Source organism: Salmo salar, chromosome ssa17 (genome assembly GCF_905237065.1).
Source record: "Salmo salar chromosome ssa17, Ssal_v3.1, whole genome shotgun sequence".
NCBI lineage: Eukaryota > Metazoa > Chordata > Actinopteri > Salmoniformes > Salmonidae > Salmo > Salmo salar.
In genome coordinates, this window is record NC_059458.1 from 33,673,383 (window position 1) to 33,701,151 (window position 27,769).

General features: G+C 46.2%; 1 protein-coding gene across 1 annotated transcript; it reads left to right on the forward strand.

Annotated features, from left to right (window-relative positions):
- Nucleotides 1–1,902: 1,902 nt before the first annotated feature.
- Nucleotides 1,903–27,535, forward strand: LOC106593698 (WAS/WASL-interacting protein family member 1). Its single transcript, XM_045698617.1, has 8 exons — nt 1,903–2,079; nt 20,534–20,569; nt 20,944–21,073; nt 21,259–21,408; nt 24,052–24,837; nt 25,100–25,309; nt 25,509–25,622; nt 25,861–27,535. The coding sequence occupies exons 1-8, from the start codon at nt 1,903–1,905 to the stop codon at nt 25,911–25,913; spliced, it is 1,656 nt and encodes a 551-aa protein (XP_045554573.1). The 3' UTR covers nt 25,914–27,535.
- The last annotated feature ends 234 nt before the right edge of the window (nt 27,536–27,769 follow it).

Here is a 27,769-nt window from a genome sequence, read left to right on the forward strand (position 1 = left end):
TAATGTTTGGTATAGTCAGTATTAGTAATGTGTTCTTAATGTTTGGTATAGTCAGTATTAGTAATGTGTTCTTAATGTTTGGTATAGTCAGTATTAGTAAGGTGTTCTTAATGTTTGGTATAGTCAGTATTAGTAATGTGTTCTTAATGTTTGGTATAGTCAGTATTAGTAATGTGTTCTTAATGTTTGGTATAGTCAGTATTAGTAATGTGTTCTTAATGTTTGGTATAGTCAGTATTAGTAATGTGTTCTTAATGTTTGGTATAGTCAGTATTAGTAATGTGTTCTTAATGTTTGGTATAGTCAGTATTAGTAATGTGTTCTTAATGTTTGGTATAGTCAGTATTAGTAATGTGTTCTTAATGTTTGGTATAGTCAGTATTAGTAATGTGTTCTTAATGTTTGGTATAGTCAGTATTAGTAATGTGTTCTTAATGTTTGGTATAGTCAGTATTAGTAAGGTGTTCTTAATGTTTGGTATAGTCAGTATTAGTAATGTGTTCTTAATGTTTGGTATAGTCAGTATTAGTAAGGTGTTCTTAATGTTTGGTATAGTCAGTATTAGTAATGTGTTCTTAATGTTTGGTATAGTCAGTATTAGTAATGTGTTCTTAATGTTTGGTATAGTCAGTATTAGTAATGTGTTCTTAATGTTTGGTATAGTCAGTATTAGTAATGTGTTCTTAATGTTTGGTATAGTCAGTATTAGTAATGTGTTCTTAATGTTTGGTATAGTCAGTATTAGTAAGGTGTTCTTAATGTTTGGTATAGTCAGTATTAGTAAGGTGTTTTAATGTTTGGTATAGTCAGTATTAGTAATGTGTTCTTAATGTTTGGTATAGTCAGTATTAGTAAGGTGTTCTTAATGTTTGGTATAGTCAGTATTAGTAAGGTGTTCTTAATGTTTGGTATAGTCAGTATTAGTAATGTGTTCTTAATGTTTGGTATAGTCAGTATTAGTAAGGTGTTCTTAATGTTTGGTATAGTCAGTATTAGTAATGTGTTCTTAATGTTTGGTATAGTCAGTATTAGTAATGTGTTCTTAATGTTTGGTATAGTCAGTATTAGTAATGTGTTCTTAATGTTTGGTATAGTCAGTATTAGTAATGTGTTCTTAATGTTTGGTATAGTCAGTATTAGTAATGTGTTCTTAATGTTTGGTATAGTCAGTATTAGTAAGGTGTTTTAATGTTTGGTATAGTCAGTATTAGTAATGTGTTCTTAATGTTTGGTATAGTCAGTATTAGTAAGGTGTTTTAATGTTTGGTATAGTCAGTATTAGTAATGTGTTCTTAATGTTTGGTATAGTCAGTATTAGTAATGTGTTCTTAATGTTTGGTATAGTCAGTATTAGTAAGGTGTTCTTAATGTTTGGTATAGTCAGTATTAGTAAGGTGTTCTTAATGTTTGGTATAGTCAGTATTAGTAAGGTGTTCTTAATGTTTGGTATAGTCAGTATTAGTAAGGTGTTCTTAATGTTTGGTATAGTCAGTATTAGTAAGGTGTTCTTAATGTTTGGTATAGTCAGTATTAGTAAGGTGTTTTAATGTTTGGTATAGTCAGTATTAGTAATGTGTTCTTAATGTTTGGTATAGTCAGTATTAGTAAGGTGTTTTAATGTTTGGTATAGTCAGTATTAGTAATGTGTTCTTAATGTTTGGTATAGTCAGTATTAGTAAGGTGTTTTAATGTTTGGTATAGTCAGTATTAGTAATGTGTTCTTAATGTTTGGTATAGTCAGTATTAGTAAGGTGTTCTTAATGTTTGGTATAGTCAGTATTAGTAAGGTGTTCTTAATGTTTGGTATAGTCAGTATTAGTAAAGTCTTCCTAATGTTTGCTATAGTCTTTGCAGCATACTTGTATAGTACAGACTTTTGCGCATTTTTGGATGGAGAAGTAGATGAATAGAGTACAGTATCTGGAGCTGAAGAGAGTACAGTATCTGGAGCTGAAGAGAGTACAGTATCTGGAGCTGAAGAGAGTACAGTATCTGGAGCTGAAGAGAGTACAGTATCTGGAGCTGAAGAGAGTACAGTATCTGGAGCTGAAGAGAGTACAGTATCTGGAGCTGAAGAGAGTACAGTATCTGTGTGTCTAGGAGTTGTTTGGACTGTGACTGTATCTGCAAACTGTATCAAATTGGCATCTGAGTCAAAGCATTAGCCTACACAATGCAAAGGGAGGGGGGGTCGCGTGTGTGTGTGTGACAGAGCGAGCGTGAGCGTGTGTGTGTAAGGCTGCTGACTGAGTTGAAAGAGAGGAAGTATGACTGAAAGCTGAACACAGGAAGTGGCTCTGACTCTGAGTAAAGCTATTTTAGCAGGAGAGGAGAGCTCTCTCTTGACAGCAGCTCTCTGAGGAGAGGAGGGTCTTCAATCTGCATCAGAGGACAGACTTTAGTGGGAGAGAGGAGCGAAGAAGAAGAAGCCCTGTGATGCTCACATGACAGTGTGACTGAGAGCCCTAGATGAGAGGTGAGGTTTTGACTTTCACAGGAGAGGACAAACTGAAGAGGGGGGAGAGAGAGAGAGAGGGAGAGAGAAACTGCTACTCAGCTCAGACTGTGTGACTGTGAGAGAGAGCCTAGATGAGAGGTTTTGTAGCTTTCACACTGCTGCCTCTCTCTCTCCCCCCCCGTCAGTTCATGACACAGCAAGTTGAGGAAGTGAAATACAGTAACATGGGGTTGGACTAAATGTGGAACTGTGACTTCTCTAATGTGTAAAGGGTGCTAGGAAGGGAACCAGATTAAGGAAGCTACCACCTATCGCTGTAACTGTGTAGCATTTCTTTGCCTGTTTTTTGGAAGAATGATTTCGAGAGCTACCTAAGAGAGTGAATTTGTTGTCACCTTTTTGGGCACAACTTCCGTGAGTAGATGTAATAACTGTTTAATATATTGTGGTAATCCATTTGATACATTCATACAATATATGATATGTTCCCATAGTCCTAGCTCAGCTCCTGCTCTTTCTCTTCTGACAGTTGAGATTTCTCCTCAGATTTCTCCTCGGTGTTGGTGTTCTGTTTGACAGCTGTTTAATGGAGGAAAAGGGAACCATTGTAGTGTGAATTTGACTTGCGACTTTATTTCCTGTCTTCCTGGGGAACATTGGTGTCTGCACTTTGCCAGAAATGCTGTTGATGTTGGCAGAACTGTCTTTAAAGGCAGGCCCTTTATCTCCTTCCCCAGAGTCAGTTAATGTATGTAGTTCTGTCCTTGAGCTGTTCTGTTGTCTAATGATGTTCTGTATTATGTCATTCTGAATTATGTTTCATGTTCTGTGTGGACCCCAGGAAGAGTAGCTGCTGCTTTTGCAACAGCTAACGGGGATCCTAATAAAATACCAAGATGAACTTGTGGAGACCATTTTTATGTCTCTGCGTTCAGTTGGAAGGAAGCTGCTAACTTGCAATTGCTTCTGATTTTATTAGGATCCCCATTAGCCGACGCCAATGGTGACAGCTAGTCTTCCTGGGGTCTGACATAAAATGACAAAGACATTACAGACAAAAATACTTTACAATTTAAAACATTAACATAGTTTTCTATATGGAAAAATTCACTACGACTAAAGACAAATGTATACATTGTAAACAATACAACTAAAGAATAATTGTGTGTGTGTGTGTGTGTGTGTGTGTGTGTGTGTGTGTGTGTGTGTGCATATGCGGATCTATCAGTTACACGTCAGTACATACACACACATTTGGTCACATGGGGTAGAGGCGTTGCTTTATTTGTTTTTTGAAAGCAGGTTTGCTGTTCACTTGCTCTGTGAGATGGAAGGGGGATCCAGGCACTCATGTCTATGTACAATACTGTATGTTTTCTTGAATTTGTTCTGGACCTGGGAACTGTGAAGTGCAATGACTGGAAGTCAATGGGAACAGCTATCATGCTTGCGAAACTACCTTTACTTCCTTCATACTCGACGCAGAAACATAAAAATGGTATCCACGAGTTCATCTGACTCTTGGGAAGAAATCCCAAACTATCCCTGTTTTCAATCGTTAGACCAGTGGTCACCAACCGGTCAATCGCGATCTCCAAGGCATTCCTAGTTGATCACCAAACATTTCTGTAAAAAAATCAACAACGATAAAGCCCTGCGTTCCTATTTTTATTTGTATTCGTTTTGCGCTGTTGTCATTAGGTGTACTTGATTCATCAGCCCTAGCACCAGGATGATGAATCAAGTGCACCTTGATTGCCTCCCATTTTGAACCATTTCATGTGTCTGAAGGTAGAACTCTGCCTACCTGGCAGGCCCAGAGAGAAAATCAAGTGCACCTTTTGGCCTACTGCTGGCCAATCAGATAGCTCAGATCACCGTGTCTATACAGCGTCCTCGAGCCATAGACACTTTGTTCAACACTTTTATAAGCCATAAAATGCGTCTTCTCCCTACTTCCACTCAAGCTACAACCAGCACTGAAGCTGCAATGAATGAATATAGCAAGTGTTTCCATAAGCTTGTGTTATTATTAGTGGCTTGTCTATCTTTTCATATCGAGGGATATTTTACTTTCTCTGGTCGTTGGAGTAACAACAGGAACTGGTGCAGGAGGCAGAAATAATGAGACTCAGAGCTGCAATATGTCACTTTTTAGGTGACCTGACCAAATTCACATAGAAATGGTTTATATAGATCTGTCATTCTCATTGAAAGCAAGTCTAAGAAGCGGTAGATCTATTCTATGTGCTCTATTTCTATACTTCACGTTCTTAAGTTTCGTTTTTTTTTTGTTGTCTTACTTTCGGTTTTGTACACCAGCTTCAAACAGCTGAAAATACAATCTTTTTGTTTATGGAAAATATATTTCACAGCGGTTTAGATGCTGATTCTCTACACTATACTTGCTTGTTTTGTCACAAACTGAAAGAACTATTAGAATTTTAACAACCAGGAAATGGCAGTGTGATTTCTGCATAGTTGATCTTTAAGTTTCGTCATCAGCAGGAAGCCTGCCTTTTCTCAGAGGAGAGAGGGTGAGTCAGGTGAGAGGCAGCCTTACTGCAGCTCCCTCAGACTGACCATCAGATGCAGGCCATCAGTCCAGTAAAAAAAAGGAAGTAAATGATTACGCTCACTCAGCTGTGCCTCACAAGTAATACAACACATGATCTATTACCAGTGTGGTCGTATACAGTACCTCAAATGTTGAAATAGAATTTCTAAATGGAAGAACAACATTGGTAGGGCAAATCAAGCATAGCCAATATGCAGTGATAATGTATTGGGCCTATAGCCTACTGAACAAAACCTCATTGCTACAGAACTGTTTTTAACTGCTTCGTGTTGCATAGGCTTATGTTTTTGAAGTTATGTTTAAGAAAAAATCAGAGCGGTAGATCTCTGAGCGGTAGATCTCTGAGCGGTAGATCCCTGAGCGGTAGATCTCTGAGCGGTAGATCCCTGAGCGGTAGATCTCTGAGCGGTAGATCTCTGAGCGGTAGATCTCTGAGCGGTAGATCTCTGGGCGGTAGATCTCCGGGCGGTAGATCTCGGCTTGCATTTTGACTCAAAGTGATCTTGAGGTTGATGACCTCTACCTTAGACTAATTACCTCAGTGTGGAAGTTGTGGGAAGTGGACTTCCTCTTCCCTTATTCTAGGAACGTCTGGTAATGTACTAGAGGGTTTTATTTAAAGTCTCCCCTGTGTGGGTCAGTATTGCCACATAACTCTACTCTAGCTAACGTCCCATACAGGATGTTAGCTTAGCTACTCAGCACGGTTTCTCTCTGCCCAGACACACACACACACATACACATGCCAAATGCGCACACACACATGCATGCACAAACACACACACTCGCACACAGACACGCACACACACGGCCACACACACACACACACTCGAACACACACACACACTCGAACACACGCACACACTCGAACACACACACACTCGAACACATGCACACACTGGAACACACACCCTCCTGTATTATACTGTCCAGTTCTGTGAGAGAAGCATCCAGCCTTCTACCTAATCCCACCCACATCCCTTTTAGGTACAACAGGGCCCGGGGGGGTGAGGGAGTCAGGGGTTTGGGATGTTTTTGGCAATGCCACCGGATGTCCTCTACTCTGCACTGCCACTATGGTCTCTCTCTCCGGTATTGCTGTTCCTTTAACAACTGTTGTCATAAAAGTTTTGAGAATACTTTTGCTGAATTGAAGTAGAACCATAATGGCATGTGTGAACAGTGGTGTTGTCTCTAGTCAGTTTATTCACCTCTGTAACTGCTAGCGTGGTGTTGTCTCCAGTCAGTTTATTCACCTCTGTAACTGCTAGCGTGGTGTTGTCTCCAGTCAGTTTATTCACCTCTGTAACTGCTAGCCGTGGTGTTGTCTCCAGTCAGTTTATTCACCTCTGTAACTGCTAGCCGTGGTGTTGTCTCCAGTCAGTTTATTCACCTCTGTAACTGCTAGCCGTGGTGTTGTCTCCAGTCAGTTTATTCACCTCTGTAACTGCTAGCGGTGGTGTGTGTGTTTTTACTAAGTGTCTCTGCTGTTAACCCTGATGAGGTACCTCGGCGCGGGGGGTTGTCGGGAGGATCAAAGAGCAGCAGCCATTTTAACAGCGTCTAAACTGAAGCATGTGTGTCCTACTTGTGCTACTTCAAAGTGTCCACAGTCCCACAGGAGGAGTCATGTCTCGCTAGCAGCAGCCCAACCCAACCCTGACCAGGCTCCAACCCAACCCTGACCAGGCTCTAGCCCAACCCCAACCCAACCCTGACCAGGCTCCAGCCCAACCCCAACCCAACCCTGACCAGGCTCTAGTCCAACCCAACCCTGACCAGGCTCCAGCCCAACCCCAACCCAACCCTGACCAGGCTCCAGCCCAACCCCAACCCAACCCTGACCAGGCTCCAGCCCAACCCCAACCCAACCCTGACCAGGCTCCAGCCCAACCCCAACCCAACCCTGACCAGGCTCCAGCCCAACCCCAACCCAACCCTGACCAGGCTCCAGCCCAACCCCAACCCAACCCTGACCAGGCTCCAGCTCAACCCCCAACCCAACCCTGACCAGGCTCCAGTCCAACCCCAACCCAACCCTGACCAGGCTCCAGCCCAACCCCAACCCAACCCTGACCAGGCTCCAGTCCAACCCCAACCCAACCCTGACCAGGCTCTAGTCCAACCCAACCCTGACCAGGCTCCAGTCCAACCCAACCCTGACCAGGCTCCAGTCCAACCCCAACCCTGACCAGGCTCCAGTCCAACCCCAACCCTGACCAGGCTCCAGTCCAACCCCAACCCAACCCTGACCAGGCTCCAGTCCAACCCCAACCCAACCCTGACCAGGCTCCAGTCCAACCCAACCCTGACCAGGCTCCAGTCCAACCCCAACCCAACCCTGACCAGGCTCCAGTCCAACCCCAACCCAACCCTGACCAGGCTCCAGTCCAACCCAACTCTGACCAGGCTCCAGTCCAACCCCAACCCAACCCTGACCAGGCTCCAGTCCAACCCAACTCTGACCAGGCTCCAGTCCAACCCCAACCCAACCCTGACCAGGCTCCAGTCCAAACCCAACCCTGACCAGGCTCCAGTCCAACCCTGACCAGGCTCCAGTCCAACCCTGACCAGGCTCCAGTCCAACCCCAACCCTGACCAGGCTCCAGTCCAACCCCAACCCAACCCTGACCAGGCTCCAGCCCAACCCCAACCCCAACCCAACCCTGACCAGGCTCCAGTCCAACCCCAACCCAACCCTGACCAGGCTCCAGCCCAACCCAACCCTGACCAGGCTCCAGCCCAACCCAACCCTGACCAGGCTCCAGCCAAACCCAACCCAACCCAGACCAGGCTCCAGTCCAACCCAACCTTGACCAGGCTCCAGTCCAACCCCAACCCAACCCTGACCAGGCTCTAGTCCAACCCAACCCTGACCAGGCTCTAGTCCAACCCAACCCTGACCAGGCTCCAGTCCAACCCCAACCCTGACCAGGCTCCAGTCCAACCCCAACCCTGACCAGGCTCCAGTCCAACCCCAACCCAACCCTGACCAGGCTCCAGTCCAACCCAACCCTGACCAGGCTCCAGTCCAACCCCAACCCAACCCTGACCAGGCTCCAGTCCATCCCATCCCCAACCCTGACTAGGCTCTAGTCCAACCCAACCCTGACTAGGCTCTAGTCCAACCCAACCCTGACTAGGCTCTAGTCCAACCCAACCCTGACTAGGCTCTAGTCCAACCCAACCCTGACTAGGCTCTAGTCCAACCCAACCCTGACCAGGCTCCAGTCCAACCCCAACCCAACCCTGACCAGGCTCCAGTCCAACCCTGACCAGGCTCCAGTCCAACCCTGACCAGGCTCCAGTCCAACCCTGACCAGGCTCCAGTCCAACCCCAACCCAACCCTGACCAGGCTCCAGTCCAACCCTGACCAGGCTCCAGTCCAACCCCAACCCTGACCAGGCTCCAGCCCAACCCCAACCCAACCCTGACCAGGCTCCAGCCCAACCCAACCCTGACCATGCTCCAGTCCAACCCAACCCTGACCAGGCTCCAGTCCAACCCAACCCCTGACCAGGCTCCAGTCCAACCCAACCCTGACCAGGCTCCAGTCCAACCCAACCCTGACCAGGCTCCAGTCCAACCCCAACCCTGACCAGGCTCCAGTCCAACCCCAACCCTGACCAGGCTCCAGTCCAACCCCAACCCAACCCTGACCAGGCTCCAGTCCAACCCCAACCCAACCCTGACCAGGCTCCAGTCCAACCCAACCCTGACCAGGCTCCAGTCCAACCCCAACCCAACCCTGACCAGGCTCCAGTCCAACCCCAACCCAACCCTGACCAGGCTCCAGTCCAACCCAACTCTGACCAGGCTCCAGTCCAACCCCAACCCAACCCTGACCAGGCTCCAGTCCAACCCAACTCTGACCAGGCTCCAGTCCAACCCCAACCCAACCCTGACCAGGCTCCAGTCCAAACCCAACCCTGACCAGGCTCCAGTCCAACCCTGACCAGGCTCCAGTCCAACCCTGACCAGGCTCCAGTCCAACCCCAACCCTGACCAGGCTCCAGTCCAACCCCAACCCAACCCTGACCAGGCTCCAGCCCAACCCCAACCCCAACCCAACCCTGACCAGGCTCCAGTCCAACCCCAACCCAACCCTGACCAGGCTCCAGCCCAACCCAACCCTGACCAGGCTCCAGCCCAACCCAACCCTGACCAGGCTCCAGCCAAACCCAACCCAACCCTGACCAGGCTCCAGTCCAACCCAACCTTGACCAGGCTCCAGTCCAACCCCAACCCAACCCTGACCAGGCTCTAGTCCAACCCAACCCTGACCAGGCTCTAGTCCAACCCAACCCTGACCAGGCTCCAGTCCAACCCCAACCCTGACCAGGCTCCAGTCCAACCCCAACCCTGACCAGGCTCCAGTCCAACCCCAACCCAACCCTGACCAGGCTCCAGTCCAACCCAACCCTGACCAGGCTCCAGTCCAACCCCAACCCAACCCTGACCAGGCTCCAGTCCAACCCAACTCTGACCAGGCTCCAGTCCAACCCCAACCCAACCCTGACCAGGCTCCAGTCCATCCCATCCCCAACCCTGACTAGGCTCTAGTCCAACCCAACCCTGACTAGGCTCTAGTCCAACCCAACCCTGACTAGGCTCTAGTCCAACCCAACCCTGACTAGGCTCTAGTCCAACCCAACCCTGACTAGGCTCTAGTCCAACCCAACCCTGACCAGGCTCCAGTCCAACCCCAACCCAACCCTGACCAGGCTCCAGTCCAACCCTGACCAGGCTCCAGTCCAACCCTGACCAGGCTCCAGTCCAACCCTGACCAGGCTCCAGTCCAACCCCAACCCAACCCTGACCAGGCTCCAGTCCAACCCTGACCAGGCTCCAGTCCAACCCCAACCCTGACCAGGCTCCAGCCCAACCCCAACCCAACCCTGACCAGGCTCCAGCCCAACCCAACCCTGACCATGCTCCAGTCCAACCCAACCCTGACCAGGCTCCAGTCCAACCCAACCCTGACCAGGCTCCAGTCCAACCCAACCCTGACCAGGCTCCAGTCCAACCCAACCCTGACCAGGCTCCAGTCCAACCCCAACCCTGACCAGGCTCCAGTCCAACCCCAACCCTGACCAGGCTCCAGTCCAACCCCAACCCTGACCAGGCTCCAGTCCAACCCCAACCCTGACCAGGCTCCAGTCCAACCCAACCCTGACCAGGCTCCAGTCCAACCCAACCCTGACCAGGCTCCAGTCCAACCCCAAACCAACCCTGACCAGGCTCCAGTCCAACCCCAACCCAACCCTGACCAGGCTCCAGTCCAACCCAACCCAACCCTGACCAGGCTCCAGTCCAACCCAACCCTGACCAGGCTCCAGTCCAACCCAACCCTGACCAGGCTCCAGTCCAACCCCAAACCAACCCTGACCAGGCTCCAGTCCAACCCCAACCCAACCCTGACCAGGCTCCAGTCCAACCCAACCCAACCCTGACCAGGCTCCAGTCCAACCCAACCCAACCCTGACCAGGCTCCAGTCCAACCCAACCCAACCCTGACCAGGCTCCAGCCCAACCCCAACCCCAACCCAACCCTGACCAGGCTCCAGTCCAATCCCAACCCAACCCTGACCAGGCTCCAACCCAACCCAACCCAACCCTGACCAGGCTCCAGCCCAACCCCAACCCAACCCTGACCAGGCTCCAGTCCAACCCAACCCTGACCAGGCTCCAGTCCAACCCAACCCTGACCAGGCTCCACTCCAACCCAACCCTGACCAGGCTCCAGTCCAACCCAACCCAACCCTGACCAGGCTCCAGTCCAACCCAACCCAACCCTGACCAGGCTCCAGTCCAACCCCAACCCAACCCTGACCAGGCTCCAGTCCAACCCCAACCCTGACCAGGCTCCAGTCCAATCCAACCCAACCCTGACCAGGCTCCAGTCCAACCCAACCCAACCCTGACCAGGCTCCAGTCCAACCCAACCCAACCCTGACCAGGCTCCAGTCCAACCCAACCCAACCCTGACCAGGCTCCAGTCCAACCCCAACCCTGGACGCAATGTTTACTCTCTAGACAGTGTATGTCTCTCTGGGTCAACCCCTTCAGCAGGAGAAACCTTAGCCTGGATTCCCTCTGAAGATGTCTCAGCAGGAGAAACCTTAGCCTGGATTCCCTCTGAAGATGTCTCAGCAGGAGAAACCTTAGTCTGGATTCCCTCTGAAGATGTCTCAGCAGGAGAAACCTTAGTCTGGATTCCCTCTGAAGATGTCTCAGCAGGAGAAACCTTAGTCTGGATTCCCTCAGAAGATCTCTCAGCAGGAGAAACCTTAGCCTGGATTCCCTCTGAAGATGTCTCAGCAGGAGAAACCTTAGCCTGGATTCCCTCTGAAGATGTCTCAGCAGGAGAAACCTTAGTCTGGATTCCCTCTGAAGATGTCTCAGCAGGAGAAACCTTAGTCTGGATTCCCTCTGAAGATGTCTCAGCAGGAGAAACCTTAGTCTGGATTCCCTCAGAAGATCTCTCAGCAGGAGAAACCTTAGCCTGGATTCCCTCTGAAGATGTCTCAGCAGGAGAAACCTTAGCCTGGATTCCCTCTGAAGATGTCTCAGCAGGAGAAACCTTAGCCTGGATTCCCTCTGAAGATGTCTCAGCAGGAGAAACCTTAGTCTGGATTCCCTCTGAAGATGTCTCAGCAGGAGAAACCTTAGCCTGGATTCCCTCAGAAGATCTCTCAGCAGGAGAAACCTTAGCCTGGATTCCCTCTGAAGATGTCTCAGCAGGAGAAACCTTAGCCTGGATTCCCTCTGAAGATGTGTCAGCAGGAGAAACCTTAGTCTGGATTCCCTCAGAAGATCTCTCAGCAGGAGAAACCTTAGCCTGGATTCCCTCTGAAGATGTCTCAGCAGGAGAAACCTTAGCCTGGATTCCCTCTGAAGATGTCTCAGCAGGAGAAACCTTAGCCTGGATTCCCTCTGAAGATGTCTCAGCAGGAGAAACCTTAGCCTGGATTCCCTCTGAAGATGTCTCAGCAGGAGAAACCTTAGCCTGGATTCCCTCTGAAGATCTCTCAGCAGGAGAAACCTTATACATGTAGATATGGTTAAAGTGACTGCATATATGATGAACAGAGAGCAGCAGTAGCGTAAAGAGGGGTTGGCGGTTTTCCAGGCTAGTAGAAACCAGGGCTGCAGGGTAGAGTCCACCAGAATGAAAACAGAGTAGTCCGGTCCAGTAGTTGTTCACACAACCCTGTTGTTGTTTACATAGTCATTATAGTTCCAGAGAAACAACATGTAAACAAACATGGGGTTGTGACTGTGAGAACGGCTGAGTAGCCAGCAGTAGCCATGTGGTTCTCTGTACAGCTGAATCATCTGCCTTTCCTTTTGCCTGGAGCAGATTCTCTGGGGTTTTTTCTCTCTCGCTCACTTCTCTCTCTCGCGCTCTCTCTCTCGCGCTCTCTCTCTCTCTCTCGCTCTCTCTCTCTCTCTCTCGGTCTCTCTCTCGCTCACTTCTCTCTCTTGGTCTCTCTCTCGCTCTCTCTCTCTCTCTCTCTCTCGGTCTCTCTCTCGGTCTCTCTCTCGCTCTGTGTGTGTGATCTCTGCTTCATTCTTGTAAATCCCTGGTAATGCCCTTTTAAGAGCAGGCCAGGCCCACTAGGGATGACGTGGTGCGTCATCCATGGTCTCAGGCCACGTATCTTCTTCCAGTCTCATGGCTCTCTGCTTGTGGCACTGATATCAATGTCTCCATTGTAGGAAGCTATTTTCAGTGTAACAGGGTCTAGGTCTGCTGGTTCAGTACCACTACGTCTTGGCTGGTTCAGTGTAACCGGGTCTAGGTCTGCTGGTTCAGTACCACTACGTCTTGGCTGGTTCAGTGTAACCGGGTCTAGGTCTGCTGGTTCAGTACCACTACGTCTTGGCTGGTTCAGTGGGGTCTCTTGCTGGTTCATACACTACGTCTTGGCTGGTTCAGTGTAACCGGGTCTAGGTCTGCTGGTTCAGTACCACTATGTCTTGGCTGGTTCAGTGTAACCGGGTCTAGGTCTGCTGGTTCAGTGTGACCGGGTCTAGGTCTGCTGGTTCAGTACCACTACGTCTTGGCTGGTTCAATGTAACCGGGTCTAGGTCTGCTGGTTCAGTACCACTACGTCTTGGCTGGTTCAGTGTAACAGGGTTGAGGTCTGCTGGTTCAGTACCACTACGTCTTGGCTGGTTCAGTGTAACAGGGTCTAGGTCTGCTGGTTCAGTACCACTACGTCTTGGCTGGTTCAGTGTAACCGGGTCTAGGTCTGCTGGTTCAGTGTGACCGGGTCTAGGTCTGCTGGTTCAGTACTACTACGTCTTGGCTGGTTCAATGTAACCGGGTCTAGGTCTGCTGGTTCAGTACCACTACATCTTGGCTGGTTCAGTGTAACAGGGTCTAGGTCTGCTGGTTCAGTATCACTACGTCTTGGCTGGTTCAGTGTAACCGGGTCTAGGTCTGCTGGTTCAGTGTGACCGGGTCTAGGTCTGCTGGTTCAGTACCACTACGTCTTGGCTGGTTCAATGTAACCGGGTCTAGGTCTGCTGGTTCAGTACCACTACGTCTTGGCTGGTTCAGTGTAACCGGGTCGAGGTCTGCTGGTTCAGTACCACTACGTCTTGGCTGGTTCAGTGTAACCGGGTCTAGGTCTGCTGGTTCAGTACCACTATGTGCAGTTGTAGGCTCCGACAAAGTTCTGTTAGTGTCAGATTTTTTGGGCCTTTGTCGTGTAGTGTGGCTTGTGTTACGAGACGGTCCCGGTGATTGACCAATAGGAACACAGGCTGCAATGAGTTTGCATATTATTGTGAATAGCCAGATTAATATAATGGGTTCTATTTAAACGCATACATGCTGTGCAAGAACAATTTCCCTAATAACCTTGTTTAGGCTACATTCATCTGAAATCAGGCTGCCTGATGGGATTTTGATAAATGCACAAAATCGCCAGTCCAAATAAACGTTCTACCATGTTATTGTTATTTTGGGGAAGCCTATTTGCATATACATATTTGAATAGGTATATTTTGGGGCGGCAGGTAGCCTAGTGGTTAGAGCCTAGTGGTTAGAGCGTTGGGCCATTAACCAAAAGGTTGCTAGATCGAATCCCCGAGCTGACAAGGTAAAAATCTGTCATTCTGCCCCTGAACAGGGCAGGTTGGCTTGAGAGGCCCCGGTAGGCCATCATTGTAAATAAGAATTTGTTCTTAACTGACTTGCCTAGTTAAATAAAGGTTAAATAAAAAAATAAATAAAAAAAAAATATATATATATATATATATATATATATATATTTTTTTTTAACGTTTATATATATATATATACGTTTATGTGACCTATTTTAAGATGCATACTTTCAGTTTTTCCGAACTCACTTTATTTGCTCATAAGCATAGAGAGAGGCTAGCACTGCTGGTGCTGTCACAGGTCAGATCAACCACACCCCCGTGGTTAACGGGCCTAGGTCTGCTGATGTCGCCTCTCAAGCCAATCGCACAATGTGACGACAGAAGCAAATCAATCTGGCCAGGTTGACATTAAGATTTTAATTCGGTAACATCGCACGTAATAATTGTAAAAGACTGAATCCAACGTAAAGTCTGCAGAGGCCTTTAGATGTTGTTGAACACTTCTCCATAAAGCCATGTCGTCAGTTTCAAAATCGTCATTGAAACTAATATGGGTCATTTTCAGTTCATGAAATACTTTTCAGACATCTCATATCCTTCCTTTATTGACTGAACATTGTTATAGATGGAATCTCCCCTCAACCCTGAAACAACAATGTCATACTGATCCAGCTGAGGGTCAAGTGTCTCTGGGCAGAACAGTTTCAGCATCCCAACCATCACTGGAATGGAACACTGGAATGGAACACTGGAATGGAACACTGGAATGCAGTGGTTTAGAGGACAGGTGTTGGTATCATGTTGTCATCACAAGGACAGGGTCAGCTGTTCTGGCTCCCGCAGTGTCCCGCTGGCTTACAGAGAGCTGGAGAGGAGAGATGGGCCTCCACTACTGCTCTCTGTTCCTATCAGAGGGTGTTGAAGTCATCAAGAGGTGGGCTGAGAGATTAGGGGGGGACGTTCCACCTCAAAAAGCACAAGAGAGAGGATTTCAACCCCCATCATCTCAGATTGTTCTGAAATCTGTTAGAAACAGATAAGACTAGCATTCCAGCAACATTATATTATTTAAATATCATTTGATCTCTGAGAAATTAAGCTAATTGATTGCATCCAAATTGGCCATTTTTTAAATGTAGTACCTAACATCCGATTTGGACCAAACCTTTTTTTCTAACAATAAGTAAGACATGAGGAATCCAAAGAAATGGTCAAAGACCCCCCCCCCCACACACTCACACACTCACACACCTCCCATGCCAATCCCAACCCAACAACTAGTATACAATATCAGTACGTTTGACAAGTAGTATGACTCTGTGGCTCTGACTATTTGTTTATTCATCCTATGTAATGTATTCTCAGGGAATTTGGTGATTTCCCCCCCCCCCGCCTTAGAAAGAGAGAGAGATAACGAGGTGCTGCCTTAGAAAGAGAGAGAGATAACGAGGTGCTGCCTTAGAAAGAGAGAGAGCGGTAGCGAGGTGCTGCCTTAGAGAGAGAGAGCGATTGCGAGGTGCTGCCTTAGAGAGAGAGCGGTAGCGAGGTGCTGCCTTAGAGAGAGAGAGCGATTGCGAGGTGCTGCCTTAGAGAGAGAGCGGTAGCGAGGTGCTGCCTTAGAGAGAGAGAGCGATTGCGAGGTGCTGCCTTAGAGAGAGAGAGCGATTGCGAGGTGCTGCCTTAGAGAGAGCGATTGCAAGGTGCTGCCTTAGAAAGATAGCAATGTACTTTAGTAGAGAGAGGGGGATGTAGAGAGATTTTGTGAGATAGAAGGGTGCTGCTTTAGAGAGATGGAGAGAGAGGGGATGTAAAGACAGGATGGCTGTGGGTTGGGTCTCTTACGTGTCAGGTCTTCCTGTTGACCACATTGACAGGAAGATAGAGGCCTCTGCAGCTGAAACTGTCACCTCTCTCTCTCGTTGACTGGTAACTAATGCAAATCACATGTATATGGACTGGGCTAGTCTATTACTATTGCCAATCACATGCATACTGGGCTAGTCTATTACTAATGTAAATCACATGCATACTGGGCTAGTCTATTACTAATGTAAATCACATGCATACTGGGCTAGTCTTTAACTAATGTAAATCACATACATACTGGGCTAGTCTATAACTAATGTAAATCACATGTATATGGACTGGGCTAGTCTATTACTAATGTAAATCACATGCATACTGGGCTAGTCTATTATTAATGTAAATCACATGCATACTGGGCTAATGTAAATCACATGCATACTGGGCTAGTCTGTAACTAATGTAAATCACATATGGACTGGGCTAATCTATAACAGGGATGGGGAACTGGCGGGGCCCCCCTTTTGAAGGCCCTCGGACACAATCAATTGAAGTTAATTCATTAGGCCCTCATCTATGGATTTCACATGACTGGGCAGGGGTGCAGCCATGGGTGGGCCTTGGAGGGCATAGGCCTCTCCACTGGGGAGCCAGGCCCAGCCAATCAGAATGAGTTTTCCCCAAAAATGTAGCTTTATTACAGACAGAAATATTCCTCAGACCCGAAAACTGCACAATTTAAAGTGGCCTTTTATTGTCCCCAGCACAAGGTGCACCTGTGTAATGATCATGCTGTTTAATCAGCTTCTTGATATGCCACACCTTTCAGGTGGATGGATTATCTTCGTAAAGGATAAATGCTCACTAACAGGGATGTAAACAAATTTGCACACAACATTTGAGAGAAATAAGCTTTTTGTGCATAAAGAACATTTCTGGGATTTTATTATTTCACCTCATGAAACATGGGACCAACACTTTACATGCTGCGTTTTATATTTTAGTTCAGTATATATACTGAACTAAAATATAAACGTCTGAGTGGACTAGTCTGTCTGAGTGGACTAGTCTGTCTGAGTGGACTAGTCTGTCTGAGTGGACTAGTCTGTCTGAGTGGACTAGTCCGTTGTGGAGGAAATGGCACACCACTATCACCAGTAGTACATTTAGCCTACCGTTAATTCCCATCATTTCTAATCTACAATGTTTGTTTGATTACGGTAATGCATTCAATATATTATTATTACAGTCTTACCATTGTCATTGTTGGAGTGGACACGTTGTTTGCAGAGCAACAACCTAGGCTACACTTGTGATAAAAAAACGTTTTGGTTTATTTCATTCCATTTATGAGTTGTCAATTTATTCATTGTCTTTTGTTTGGAGTGCTCCTGTCAATGTTGAGTAAGGACATGCACCTAGCCTGTTTGAAAAATATTCCCAGCTCTCTTTCGATAACGACTCAGCATAAAAGGGGAAAATTTGTAATGCTCTGATCCAGTGGAAACGTCAAAAATAGGCCTACCTGATTACTTCTTATCCCTTGCGCAAAATAGCCTATAGCTCTGTCTGTCTGTCTGGAGCTCACCAGCATGGGAAACTCTTAAGGGCCCAGAATATTTTATACAATGTTGCAAGTTTGCTAGCACAAGCTTTGGGCTGGACCCAGTTGATAGTTATACAATGTTTGTTACAGACAGTCCATGCAGAGCCAATGTGATTGATAGGATATCTGTTTTCATCAGGATATGTTCTACCTGCAGGCTGTAGTGTAGTTGTTGGCTTTATGTAGGCTGTTTTTACATATTACCAATGGCAATAGAAGTTACATTTAAAATTGTATCATTTTCATTTAGATATCATTTTGATTAACCACTGCATTTATTTTGAGATATGAAGACTTTATTATAAATTAAATGAAACTGTTCCACGAAAAATGTGCATATGAAAATCTGAATGGATCAGTAGAAATGGTACGATAACTTGGTAACACTCCAAATGGAAAAGGTTACCGGCCGCTGGTGTAGCCTCTTACCGGTAACTACAGGAGATTAACGGCAGAATCTGAGAAGGCCAGCAGCAGCAGCAGGAAGAGGAGGATCAGGAACAGTTTTGTTTCTTCTTCTGGTTAGGCTATATTGATCTCTAACTCCCTCTTGAGTAATTTGTGTGACTTCATTTTTAATCACAGTGCTTAAAGCATCAGACAAGCTCTGTGGCCTACATATAGTTGATTTTATTCAAACATAGGGTGTATCTACAGTTAAAGTCGGAAGTTTACATACACCTTAGCCAAATACACTTAAACTCAATTTTTCACAATTCCTGACATTTAATACTAGTAACAATTCCCTGTCTTAGGTCAGTTAGGATCATCACTTTATTTTAAGAATGTGAAATGTCAGAATAATAGAGTGATTTATTTCAGCTTTCATTTCTTTCATCACATTCCCAGTGGGTCAGAAGTTTACATAAACTCAATTAGTATTTGGTAGCATTGCCTTTAAATTGTTTAACTTGGGTCAAACGTTTCGGGTAGCCTTCCACAAGCTTCCCACAATAAGTTGGGTGAATTTTGGCCCATTCCTCCTGACAGAACTGGTGTAACTGAGTCAGGTTTGTAGGCCTCTTTGCTCACACACGCTTTTTCAGTTCTGCCTACACATTTTCTATGGGATTGAGGTCAGGGCTTTGTGATGGCCACTCCAATACCTTGACTTTGTTGTCCTTAAGCCATTTTTCCACAACTTTGGAAGTATGCTTTGTGTCATTGTCCATTTGGAAGACCCATTTGTGACCAAGCTTTAACTTCCTGAATGATGTCTTGAGATGTTGCTTCAATATATTTACATAATTTTCTTTCCTCATGATGCCATCTATTTTGTGAAGTGCACCAGTCCCACCCGCAGCAAAGCACCCCCACAACATGATGCTGCCACCACCGTGCTTCATGGTTGGGATGGTGTTTTTCGGCTTGCAAGCCTCCCCCTTTTTCCTCCAAACATAACGATGATCATTATGGCCAAACAGTTCTATTTTTGTTTCATCAGACCAGAGGACATTTCTCCAAAAAGTACGATCTCTGTCCCCATGTGCAGTTTCAAACTGTAGTCTGGCTTTTTTATGGTGGTTTTGGAGCAGTGGCTTCTTCCTTGCTGAGTGGCCTTTCAGGTTATGACAATATAGGACTCGTTTTACTGTGGAAATAGATACTTTTGTACCTGTTTTCTCCAGCATCTTCACAATGTCCTTTGCTGTTGTTCTGGGATTGATTTGCACTTTTCACACCAAAGTACGTTCGTCTCTAGGAGACAGAACGTGTCTCCTTCCTAGAGCGGTATGATGGCTGCGTGGTCCTATGGTGTTTTATACTTGCGTACTATTGTTTGTACAGATGAACGTGGTACCTTCAGGCGTTTGGAAATTGCTCCCAAGGATGAACCAGACTTGTGGAGGTCTACAATTATTTTCTGAGGTCTTGGCTGATTTCTTTTGATTTTCCCATGATGTCAAGCAAAGAGGCACTGAGTTTGAAGGTAGGCCTTGAAATACATCCACAGGTACACTTCCAATTGACTCAAATAATGTCAATTAGCCTATCAGAAGCTTCTAAAGCCATGACATCATTTTCTGGAATTTTCCAAGCTGTTTAAAGGCACAGTCAACTTAGTGTATGTAAAATTCTGACCCACTGGAATTGTGATTAAGTGAAATAATCTGTCTGTAAACAATTGTTGAAAAAATTACTTGTGCCATGCACAAAGTAGATGTCCTAACCGACTTGCCAAAACTATAGTTTGTTAACAAGATATTTGGGGAGTGGTTGAAGAACAAGTTTTAATGACTTCAACCTAAGTGTATGTAAACTTCCGACTTCAACTGTATATATGGGAAAATAGACGTTTTTAAATTTTTGACCAATCAAAAGTACAGACGACTCTCAGTCGACCAAGATTTTGTTTAGTCGGGGACATCCCTAGATTGGATGATGGTTGTCATCTGTCTGCTGTACCAGGAAGTGTTTCTTGATCAATGTGATTGTTTCCCTTGTGGTTTTATAGCTCTTGTACTTTGCAAGTTATTTCAATACATCCTGTTATTTCTGTGCAAGGACAATATTATGTGTCTGCAGTCACACGGCTTGCTCTAAGGACTGTGGTGAAAGCCCGCTGGGTAAAAACTGGTTGAATCAATCATTAAAAAAAAAAAAAAAAATGTATTGTGATGACATTGAATCAAAGTGGAAAACTGTTTGGATTTGAAAAAAGACGTCTGTGCCCAGTTGGAGAGGTGTGTGTGTGTGTGTGTGTGTGTGTGTGTGTGTGTGTGTGTGTGTGTGTGTGTGTGTGTGTGTGTGTGTGTGTGTGTGTGTGTGTGTGTGTGTGTGTTTTCCCATGTCTCTGAAGGTTTGTTGCGGTCCAGCCTGGTTATGTGTATAGCATCTGTTAGCCTACTGTTTGTGTGGATATTTAGGAAGTATTTGATTTAATGGATTTTGTGTATTCTCTCCATCAGGGGTGAAGCTGTAGAAGAATAGCTGAAGAGAGAGAGAGAAGATGCCTCCTCCCCACCACCCCCTGCCCCTCCCCCACCCCCAACCTTCGCTGTGGTAAGCACGCCAAAGACGTCCTAGGGATATTGAAACTACTAATATGAGTTAACATGACAATGGAACATTCTGACTAAATAATAACATTCAATTTAGATGTAATCTTAGCTGAAGACAGCATCACCTTCTGTCATAACTTCTCATCACCTTCTGTCATGAGTGATTGAACCTTCTGTCATGAGTGATTGAAGGGAAATTTCTTAGGTCAGTACAGTTTTGACCTTGTTCAATAGGGACACCTTGTGGTAGTGGAAGGAAGCGTTTTCCAGCATGGCAATGTGATTGTGCATGTTGTAGTCCTAGGTAATACTATATAATTTCCTATATTACTTAACTGGCTTCTTTGTTTGTGTTTATGTTGTCAACATTCGCAGGCAAATACACAGAAGCCATCACTCAGCAAGAATGAAGCGCAAGGAAGAAACGCCTTACTGTCTGATATCGGCAAAGGTGCTCGTCTGAAGAAGGCTGTCACCAATGACAGGAGTCAACCCATCATTGACAGTGAGTAAACATTTCTCTGATGGTGTGTATTCTAAAGGCTTTACTCAGAATGTACTCATCCTCAGTTTAACAATTAGGAAATATGGAAGCTACTTGAAACCTACAAAGGCCTTCTGCAGATAATTAGATTTCAAAGGCTATGGTCTTGTGCCGGAGGAAAAGATATTGAATACCTTTCTTCACAGAACCCAAAGGTGGCGGTGGAGGAGGAGGAGGAGGAGGAGGAGGAGGTGGAGGAGGAGGAGGAGGAGGAGGAGGAGGAGGAGGTCCAGTACTAGGAGGTCTCTTTGCAGGAGGCATGCCCAAGCTTCGGTCCTCAGGAGGGAACAGCAACGGTAATAATCCATCATGTGTATAATAAGAAGCTGTAATGTACTGCAGCAGCCTCTTGAGGTTGTATTAATATGGTTTGTAGCCGTGTTTGAGATGAGCCATGATAACTATCTTGAACAAGTGTAATATGTTGCTATATGTAAACTGTACTGCGCCACCTTTTTATACACGAGGGGAGGTCCTCGGGACAAGTCAATTACAGGTCTGTCAGAGTTGACCAAAGTGCCAAGGTTTATTACATAACAAAACAATGATACAATTCATGATCCCAGAGACACACTGGCTCGGAGGGGGTCGGCAGGGGTCCCCCCCCCCCCCAAAAAAAGTAACTCAGTCCAACTTTAAACGTACTCTTGAAAGTTGTAATCGTGGAATGCACAAGGCACAATTTCAAAATTGGGTAGTGCATCATCAGTTGCTCTCATCATCTTAGTATTGCAGACCTTAGGGAGTGAAGTTCCCCAGTGCTGGAAGGGGGGCCCCGAGTGAAAGAGTTTGGGAACCCCTGGTATAGAAGACATACATTATGGATAGCAGCAGGGCAAGAAATAATGCCAAGACTTGCATGTAAAACACTTTACATAAAGTATATTCACACTCTTTGTAAGATGATAGCACACTGGTGACTAAACACTCTTTGTAAGATGACACTGGTGACTAAACACTCTTTGTAAGATGATAACACACTGGTGACTAAACACTCTTTGTAAGATGATAACACACTGGTGACTAAACACTCTTTGTAAGATGATAACACACTGGTGACAAAACACTCTTTGTAAGATAACACTGGTGATTAAACACTCTTTGTAAGATGATAACACACTGGTGATTAAACACTCTTTGTAAGATAACACTGGTGATTAAACACTCTTTGTAAGATGATAACACACTGGTGACTAAACACTCTTTGTAAGATAACACTGGTGATTAAACACTCTTTGTAAGATAACACTGGTGATTAAACACTCTTTGTAAGATAACACTGGTGACTAAACACTCTTTGTAAGATGATAACACACTGGTGACTAAACACTCTTTGTAAGATGATAACACACTGGTGACTAAACACTCTTTGTAAGATAACACTGGTGATTAAACCGGCTGCGCACGTGCGCTATCATCCGCTATCGTGCATACATTTATTTTGTCCCCCTACACCAAACGCGATCACGACACGCAGGTTAAAATATCAAAACAAACTCTGAACCAATGACATTAATTTGGGGACAGGTCGAAAAGCATTAAACATGTATGGCAATTTAGCTAGTTAGCTTGCTGTTGCTAGCTAAATTGTCCTGGGATATAAACATTGAGTTGTTATTTTACCTGAAATGCACAAGCTCCTCTATTCCGCCAATTAATCCACACATAAAACAGCCAACCGAATCGTTTCTAGTCCTCTCCTCCTTCCAGGCTTTTTCATCTTTGAACTTATATGGTGATCGGCATCTAAACTTTCATAGTATTACCACAACTACCAGCAAAACAGTTCGTCTTTCAATCACCCACGTGGGTATAACCAATGAGGAGACGGCACGTGGGTACCTGCTTCTATAAACCAATGAGGAGATGGGAGAGGCAGGACTTGCAGCGCGATCTGCGTCAGAAATGGAAAGGATTTCTATTTTATCCCTTGGCATCGCAGACGCTCGTTGGCACGCGCAAGCAGTGTGGGTGCAATAATTGAATAACATGGATTTCAAAATTTATTTTGCGACGCTAGCGCACACGACGTGTCCAATCTGGTCAGCATGTAACACTGGTGATTAAACACTCTTTGTAAGATAACACTGGTGATTAAACACTCTTTGTAAGATGGTAACACACTGGTGATATTAGCATGCGAAAGCTCGCATGTAAATTCATACGACTTTCCTCTGCTCTCTAACCAAATAGTTCCCTTCTAAAACCAGCCAGCCCTGGAGGACTCTGCAGAAAGGGTGACAAAACATATAAACAAACATTAACAAAGAATATTAAACTAGTCCGCTTGCTAGGGCAATATCAGCTCATTTTCCCGGGCGGACTAGACAAACCAAAAAACTACCTAATAAGCGACACACAATTCTTTGAATAATATAAACAATAATTATAACCCTGGCTCCTTTATAAAATAGCAATATTAAAACTACAATACTTTATTAAATACACATTATTAAAAAGACACAATTCATATTACATTGTTAAAAGCCAATACGTTTCATAGTTCCTGTGCTATACCCTGTTCCCAGCTTACAACCGGCTTCCAAGCCACTTTTCCCCCAACAGCATTGAAGACCTTACTGCAATACAAATCATTGTTTTACATAGCTGTCATTTACTTGAGTAAGCGGTAAAACATTTACAGAAAAAGAAACAAAAGTTGCTGACCAAACGTTTGACAACTTGTCACAAGCATAGCCCATGGGTGTCGTCCATGGCAGAAACACTGGCTCGCTAACCGAGAGTTCCGGCTCGCTAACTTATACCCCAATTCTCACCTGGTCTTACATTCACACCAGCCACTATGTGACACGGGCTTCGTATATTTCTGTAATGCATAGAGGACACTAGTTGGTTGGTTGTTTTTAACCATAGCTCCATGTAGGACAAAATGATGATAGACAAAGTGTGTGATGTTTGAAACCCTTATGCTTCCACAGGAGGCCCTAGGCCCCCCATGGTACCTCCAGGAGGCCGTTCCTCAGGCCCCAGACCGTTTGGTGGTGGGGGCCCCTCCTCTGGCCCTCCACGGTTCTCAGGGGCCCCAGCCTTTCCCCGGAGCAGCGCCCCCGACCTCCCCAGGGGACGGGCAGGTCCCCCGCGACCAGAGACCCCTGGCGGACCCCCTCCCCCCATCCCCAACACCCCACGGCCCAACCAGAGCATCCAGAGCAGAGGGACCCCGCCTGTTCCAGGAGGAGCCCGGATCCCCAGCTCAGCCCCGGCCCCTCCACCACCCAACATTGCAGGCAGACACCAAGGCCTGCCTCCTCCCCCTGGCCCTATGGGGGCCTCGTCTGGGCCAAAACCCTCCTTTGGGGCCCCTCCGGTTCCCAGTAGTGGACGTCCCCCTCTACCCCCAGCCCCCCACCCTGGCAGACCCTCGGAGGACCCCTGGCCCCCACCCCCACCCCTGGGGGGCCACCGGTCCTCCATATCCAGAGATGGACCCCCACCGCCACCATCTTTCAACTCCAAGCCCCCCAGCTCGTCTTCCTCTCGGCCCTCCATCGGCGGTGGTGGAGCTCCCCCTCTCCCTCCTGGCAGACCGGGCCCTCCACTGCTGCCCCCAACGCCTGCGGGTGGAGACGAACACACCCCCAGACTACCACAGAGGAACCTTTCACTCAACTCGCCGGCGCCCCCACCTGGCCGTTCAGGGCCACTGCCACCCCCTCCCAGTGAGAGGCCGCCCCCTCTGGGTAAAAACCCCTCAGGACGGACGGGTAAGGATGCTGCTTCCTTCAGTCTCCCCTCAGGTCATATAATGATGACCACTGTCTCTTTTTGGGTTAGCTTAGCAACTACAAACATAGCTAACCTTTCTGTGGTCAGTTTGGTCAGACATCAGTACACCGTGCATGTGTTTTGAGACTGGATGGAATGTAGTTTGTAGCTATGATGTGACCTATAGCGATGGTATACATGATGCTATTATATAGAACTAGTGTTGTATTGAACTCTGTGGTGTAACCTCTTCTCTCCCAGGCCCGCTCCCTCCCCCTCCCTCCTCAGGTCCACGTGGAGGCAGTATAAGGTCATCTCCAGTCCCCTCACCTCCTAACCGCCCGGGAGCAGAGCCCTCCCGTGGGGGACACCGGCCCCCGCTCCCCCCAGACCGTCCGGGAATAGGAGGCCCTCCTCCCCCACCTCCCCCCATGGGCAACGGCTTCCAGAACTCCCATCACCAACACGTTGGTGAGTGTAACGGAAGGAATTCATATGATGAGTAAACCTGCTTGAGACCTTACTCCCTAATGTGCCCTTAGCTCCCATTGCTAATGACTTGGCTTCAGCTCAGTGGGCTAACAGATTTGTGGTGCAGAGAAGACCCGTGTTTGAACCCATATAGGTCTTTAACTGACCCAGCTGAGAGTTGTGTTTTTCTCTGTGTCAGATGAGTGGGAGGCCCGGTTCCAGTTCCACCCTGTCTCAGACCTCCCTGTCCCAGAGCCTTACGTGTCCTGTCAGAAGACATACCCCAGCAAGTTGTCCAAGACTGACGGCAGAGGTAGGAACCAAGGGCTTTCCTCCCAGACCTGGGTCAAATGCACATCAAATACTTTGAAATTCTTGCGCAGTGCTTAAAAAATAGCAAACTCACAGCTAAATCAAGTGTTTTATATATGTATTGATTTGTCCCAAATCTGTTTCCTCCTGAAAGTTTCCAGCCTGCCTTCAGAGTATCCTCCTGTCCTTAACAGCCTGCTTGACATGGCCAACTTATTTTCCTCTTCTTTCCTGTCCAGGTTCGGATAAAAAGTCCAGGGGTGCACCCCCACTACCCCCTATCCCCAGGTGAAGGGGTCGTTTTTGGGATGTCTCCCTCCCTCCCTCCCTCCCTCCCTCCCTCCCTCCCTCCCTCCCTCCCTCAGAGTACATGGATGTAAGTATGTCACTCCCACTGCCTCTGTCTATGAGGCTTATAGCACCTCATGGATGGACCATATTTGCAGTGGGACTCATGCAACCATGTGTTTCTGCCTGGAGTTGACAAAATATTCTCATTTAACGAGCAGCACCCCAAACCAACCAAAGTCTCAACAGAGGCTTGTTTTATAGGCTATGCATTTGGTATTACTCCACTATGTAGTGTTGAAACTGTATACTTTTGTTATCATTTTTCACTGTCTTTTTTTTCAATTCCGGATTGTTATGAAGGATCTTTCTGAGATTTAAGGGAAACCGTCGTGTTGGATGCTGTGCCTGTCTTCGCCAAAGGGCAACCCAACTATAGCATATCAGTTACATTATTCTAACCATCAAAGGGTACTTTTACATACAATTCATGTGCAGTTCATAGCATGTCGTGAACTTTGTTTTTACACGGTAGAGACAAAATGGACGCTTGTGTGTTACAGTATGCGTTGATTGAACTTTAGGTGAAAATTGAATGTTTTCTTTTTGCCTTGAAAGAAAGAAAGAAAACCGTCACTCATGACAGTTAGTTTAATTTTGTATGATTTGAGTTGTTGGGAAGGACTCTGTTTTTATTTTCTAAGTTATGTATTTGAGAATTTTTTTACTATACAGTTACAGTATTAGCTTCTGCTTCTGTACTACTGCTCTGGGATGTCTCCGCTACTTGATATTAACATCAAGCTTGTCTCAGAACCACTTGCAGAGTGACAATCCAATATTTGACCTATGAAAGAAAATCATTAAAATGTTATACATGATCCTGAAGTTATGATATGAATGAGCTTGCTCATAGAATTTGCAAGTGTTTAATGTATGCAAGGAGGATATGAATATGGATCAAAATATGCTGGCTGTATGCTGATGTGTGAGAGAAAGTGCTATGTTTGGCCTCAGTGTTTTCTCTGTTCTGTAAAGACGATAATATGCATTTCTGAATAGAGAATGGGGGGAATGGCATGAGCATGTGTGTTTGACCAAAGACAATCGGCTGCACTAGGACGTAGTCTCATCCCACAGAGGCAGTGTCTCAGATACAACTTGCATTCGAGACTACCTAGGACCAAACAGCCAGAAACATCCAGCAGAAATGGAACGTTTCAAAAAGAGGACCATTAAAGTTGTGTGTTAGTTCCTCCTCAGGTGACAGACATAATGAATGACGTTCCTCATGGGGACATTTTTCTTTCAGTCTTCTTTCAGAATTTATTCTGTCTCTTCTTCCCTAATTATCTCTGTTAACCTAGAAGTAAAATATAGCGTAGTTTGGTCAGCTACATGCAGAAACTGCCCATGGGAGATTAGTTCCCTATGACATTTACAATGGTACTGCAGAGTGCTTTATGTACTTTGGCTTCAAGGGAACTTATATATTTTTTAGAAGCATTCAACTGCTTTTGTTTCTGCCTTTTTGAGTGTATTTTCTTCCTGATGCTTTTCAATGTAAAACAAAACAAACTATTTCCAAATGGATTTTCTAAATAAAGCAAATAATGTTGGAATTGAGACGACTTGTCTTCTCGTACAATATAAAAGGAAGTGAGTTGCTTCACCAACACTCTCAAGCTACACTATTTAGAATCTAATCACATTTTTAGGGGGATATGTAGCTAGTGGAGTATTCTAGGTTTGTATCTATTTTAAAGATGTCTAGTCTTAGCTAATTAATTGATTTATTGACCGGTCTTAACTCGCATTATACAGACATCTTTAGGAGACCCTTACGAACGTGCGGTCGCT

Excerpts from the sequence above, each read along its gene's own strand:
- LOC106593698 (XM_045698617.1), top strand. The coding sequence starts at position 1,903 with ATGAATAGAGTACAGTATCTGGAGCTGAAGAGAGTACAGTATCTGGAG. Across the intron at positions 21,074-21,258 it reads GAGTCAACCCATCATTGACA|AACCCAAAGGTGGCGGTGGA; the intron begins GTGAGTAAACAT and ends CTTTCTTCACAG. Across the intron at positions 25,623-25,860 it reads GTCCAAGACTGACGGCAGAG|GTTCGGATAAAAAGTCCAGG; the intron begins GTAGGAACCAAG and ends TTTCCTGTCCAG.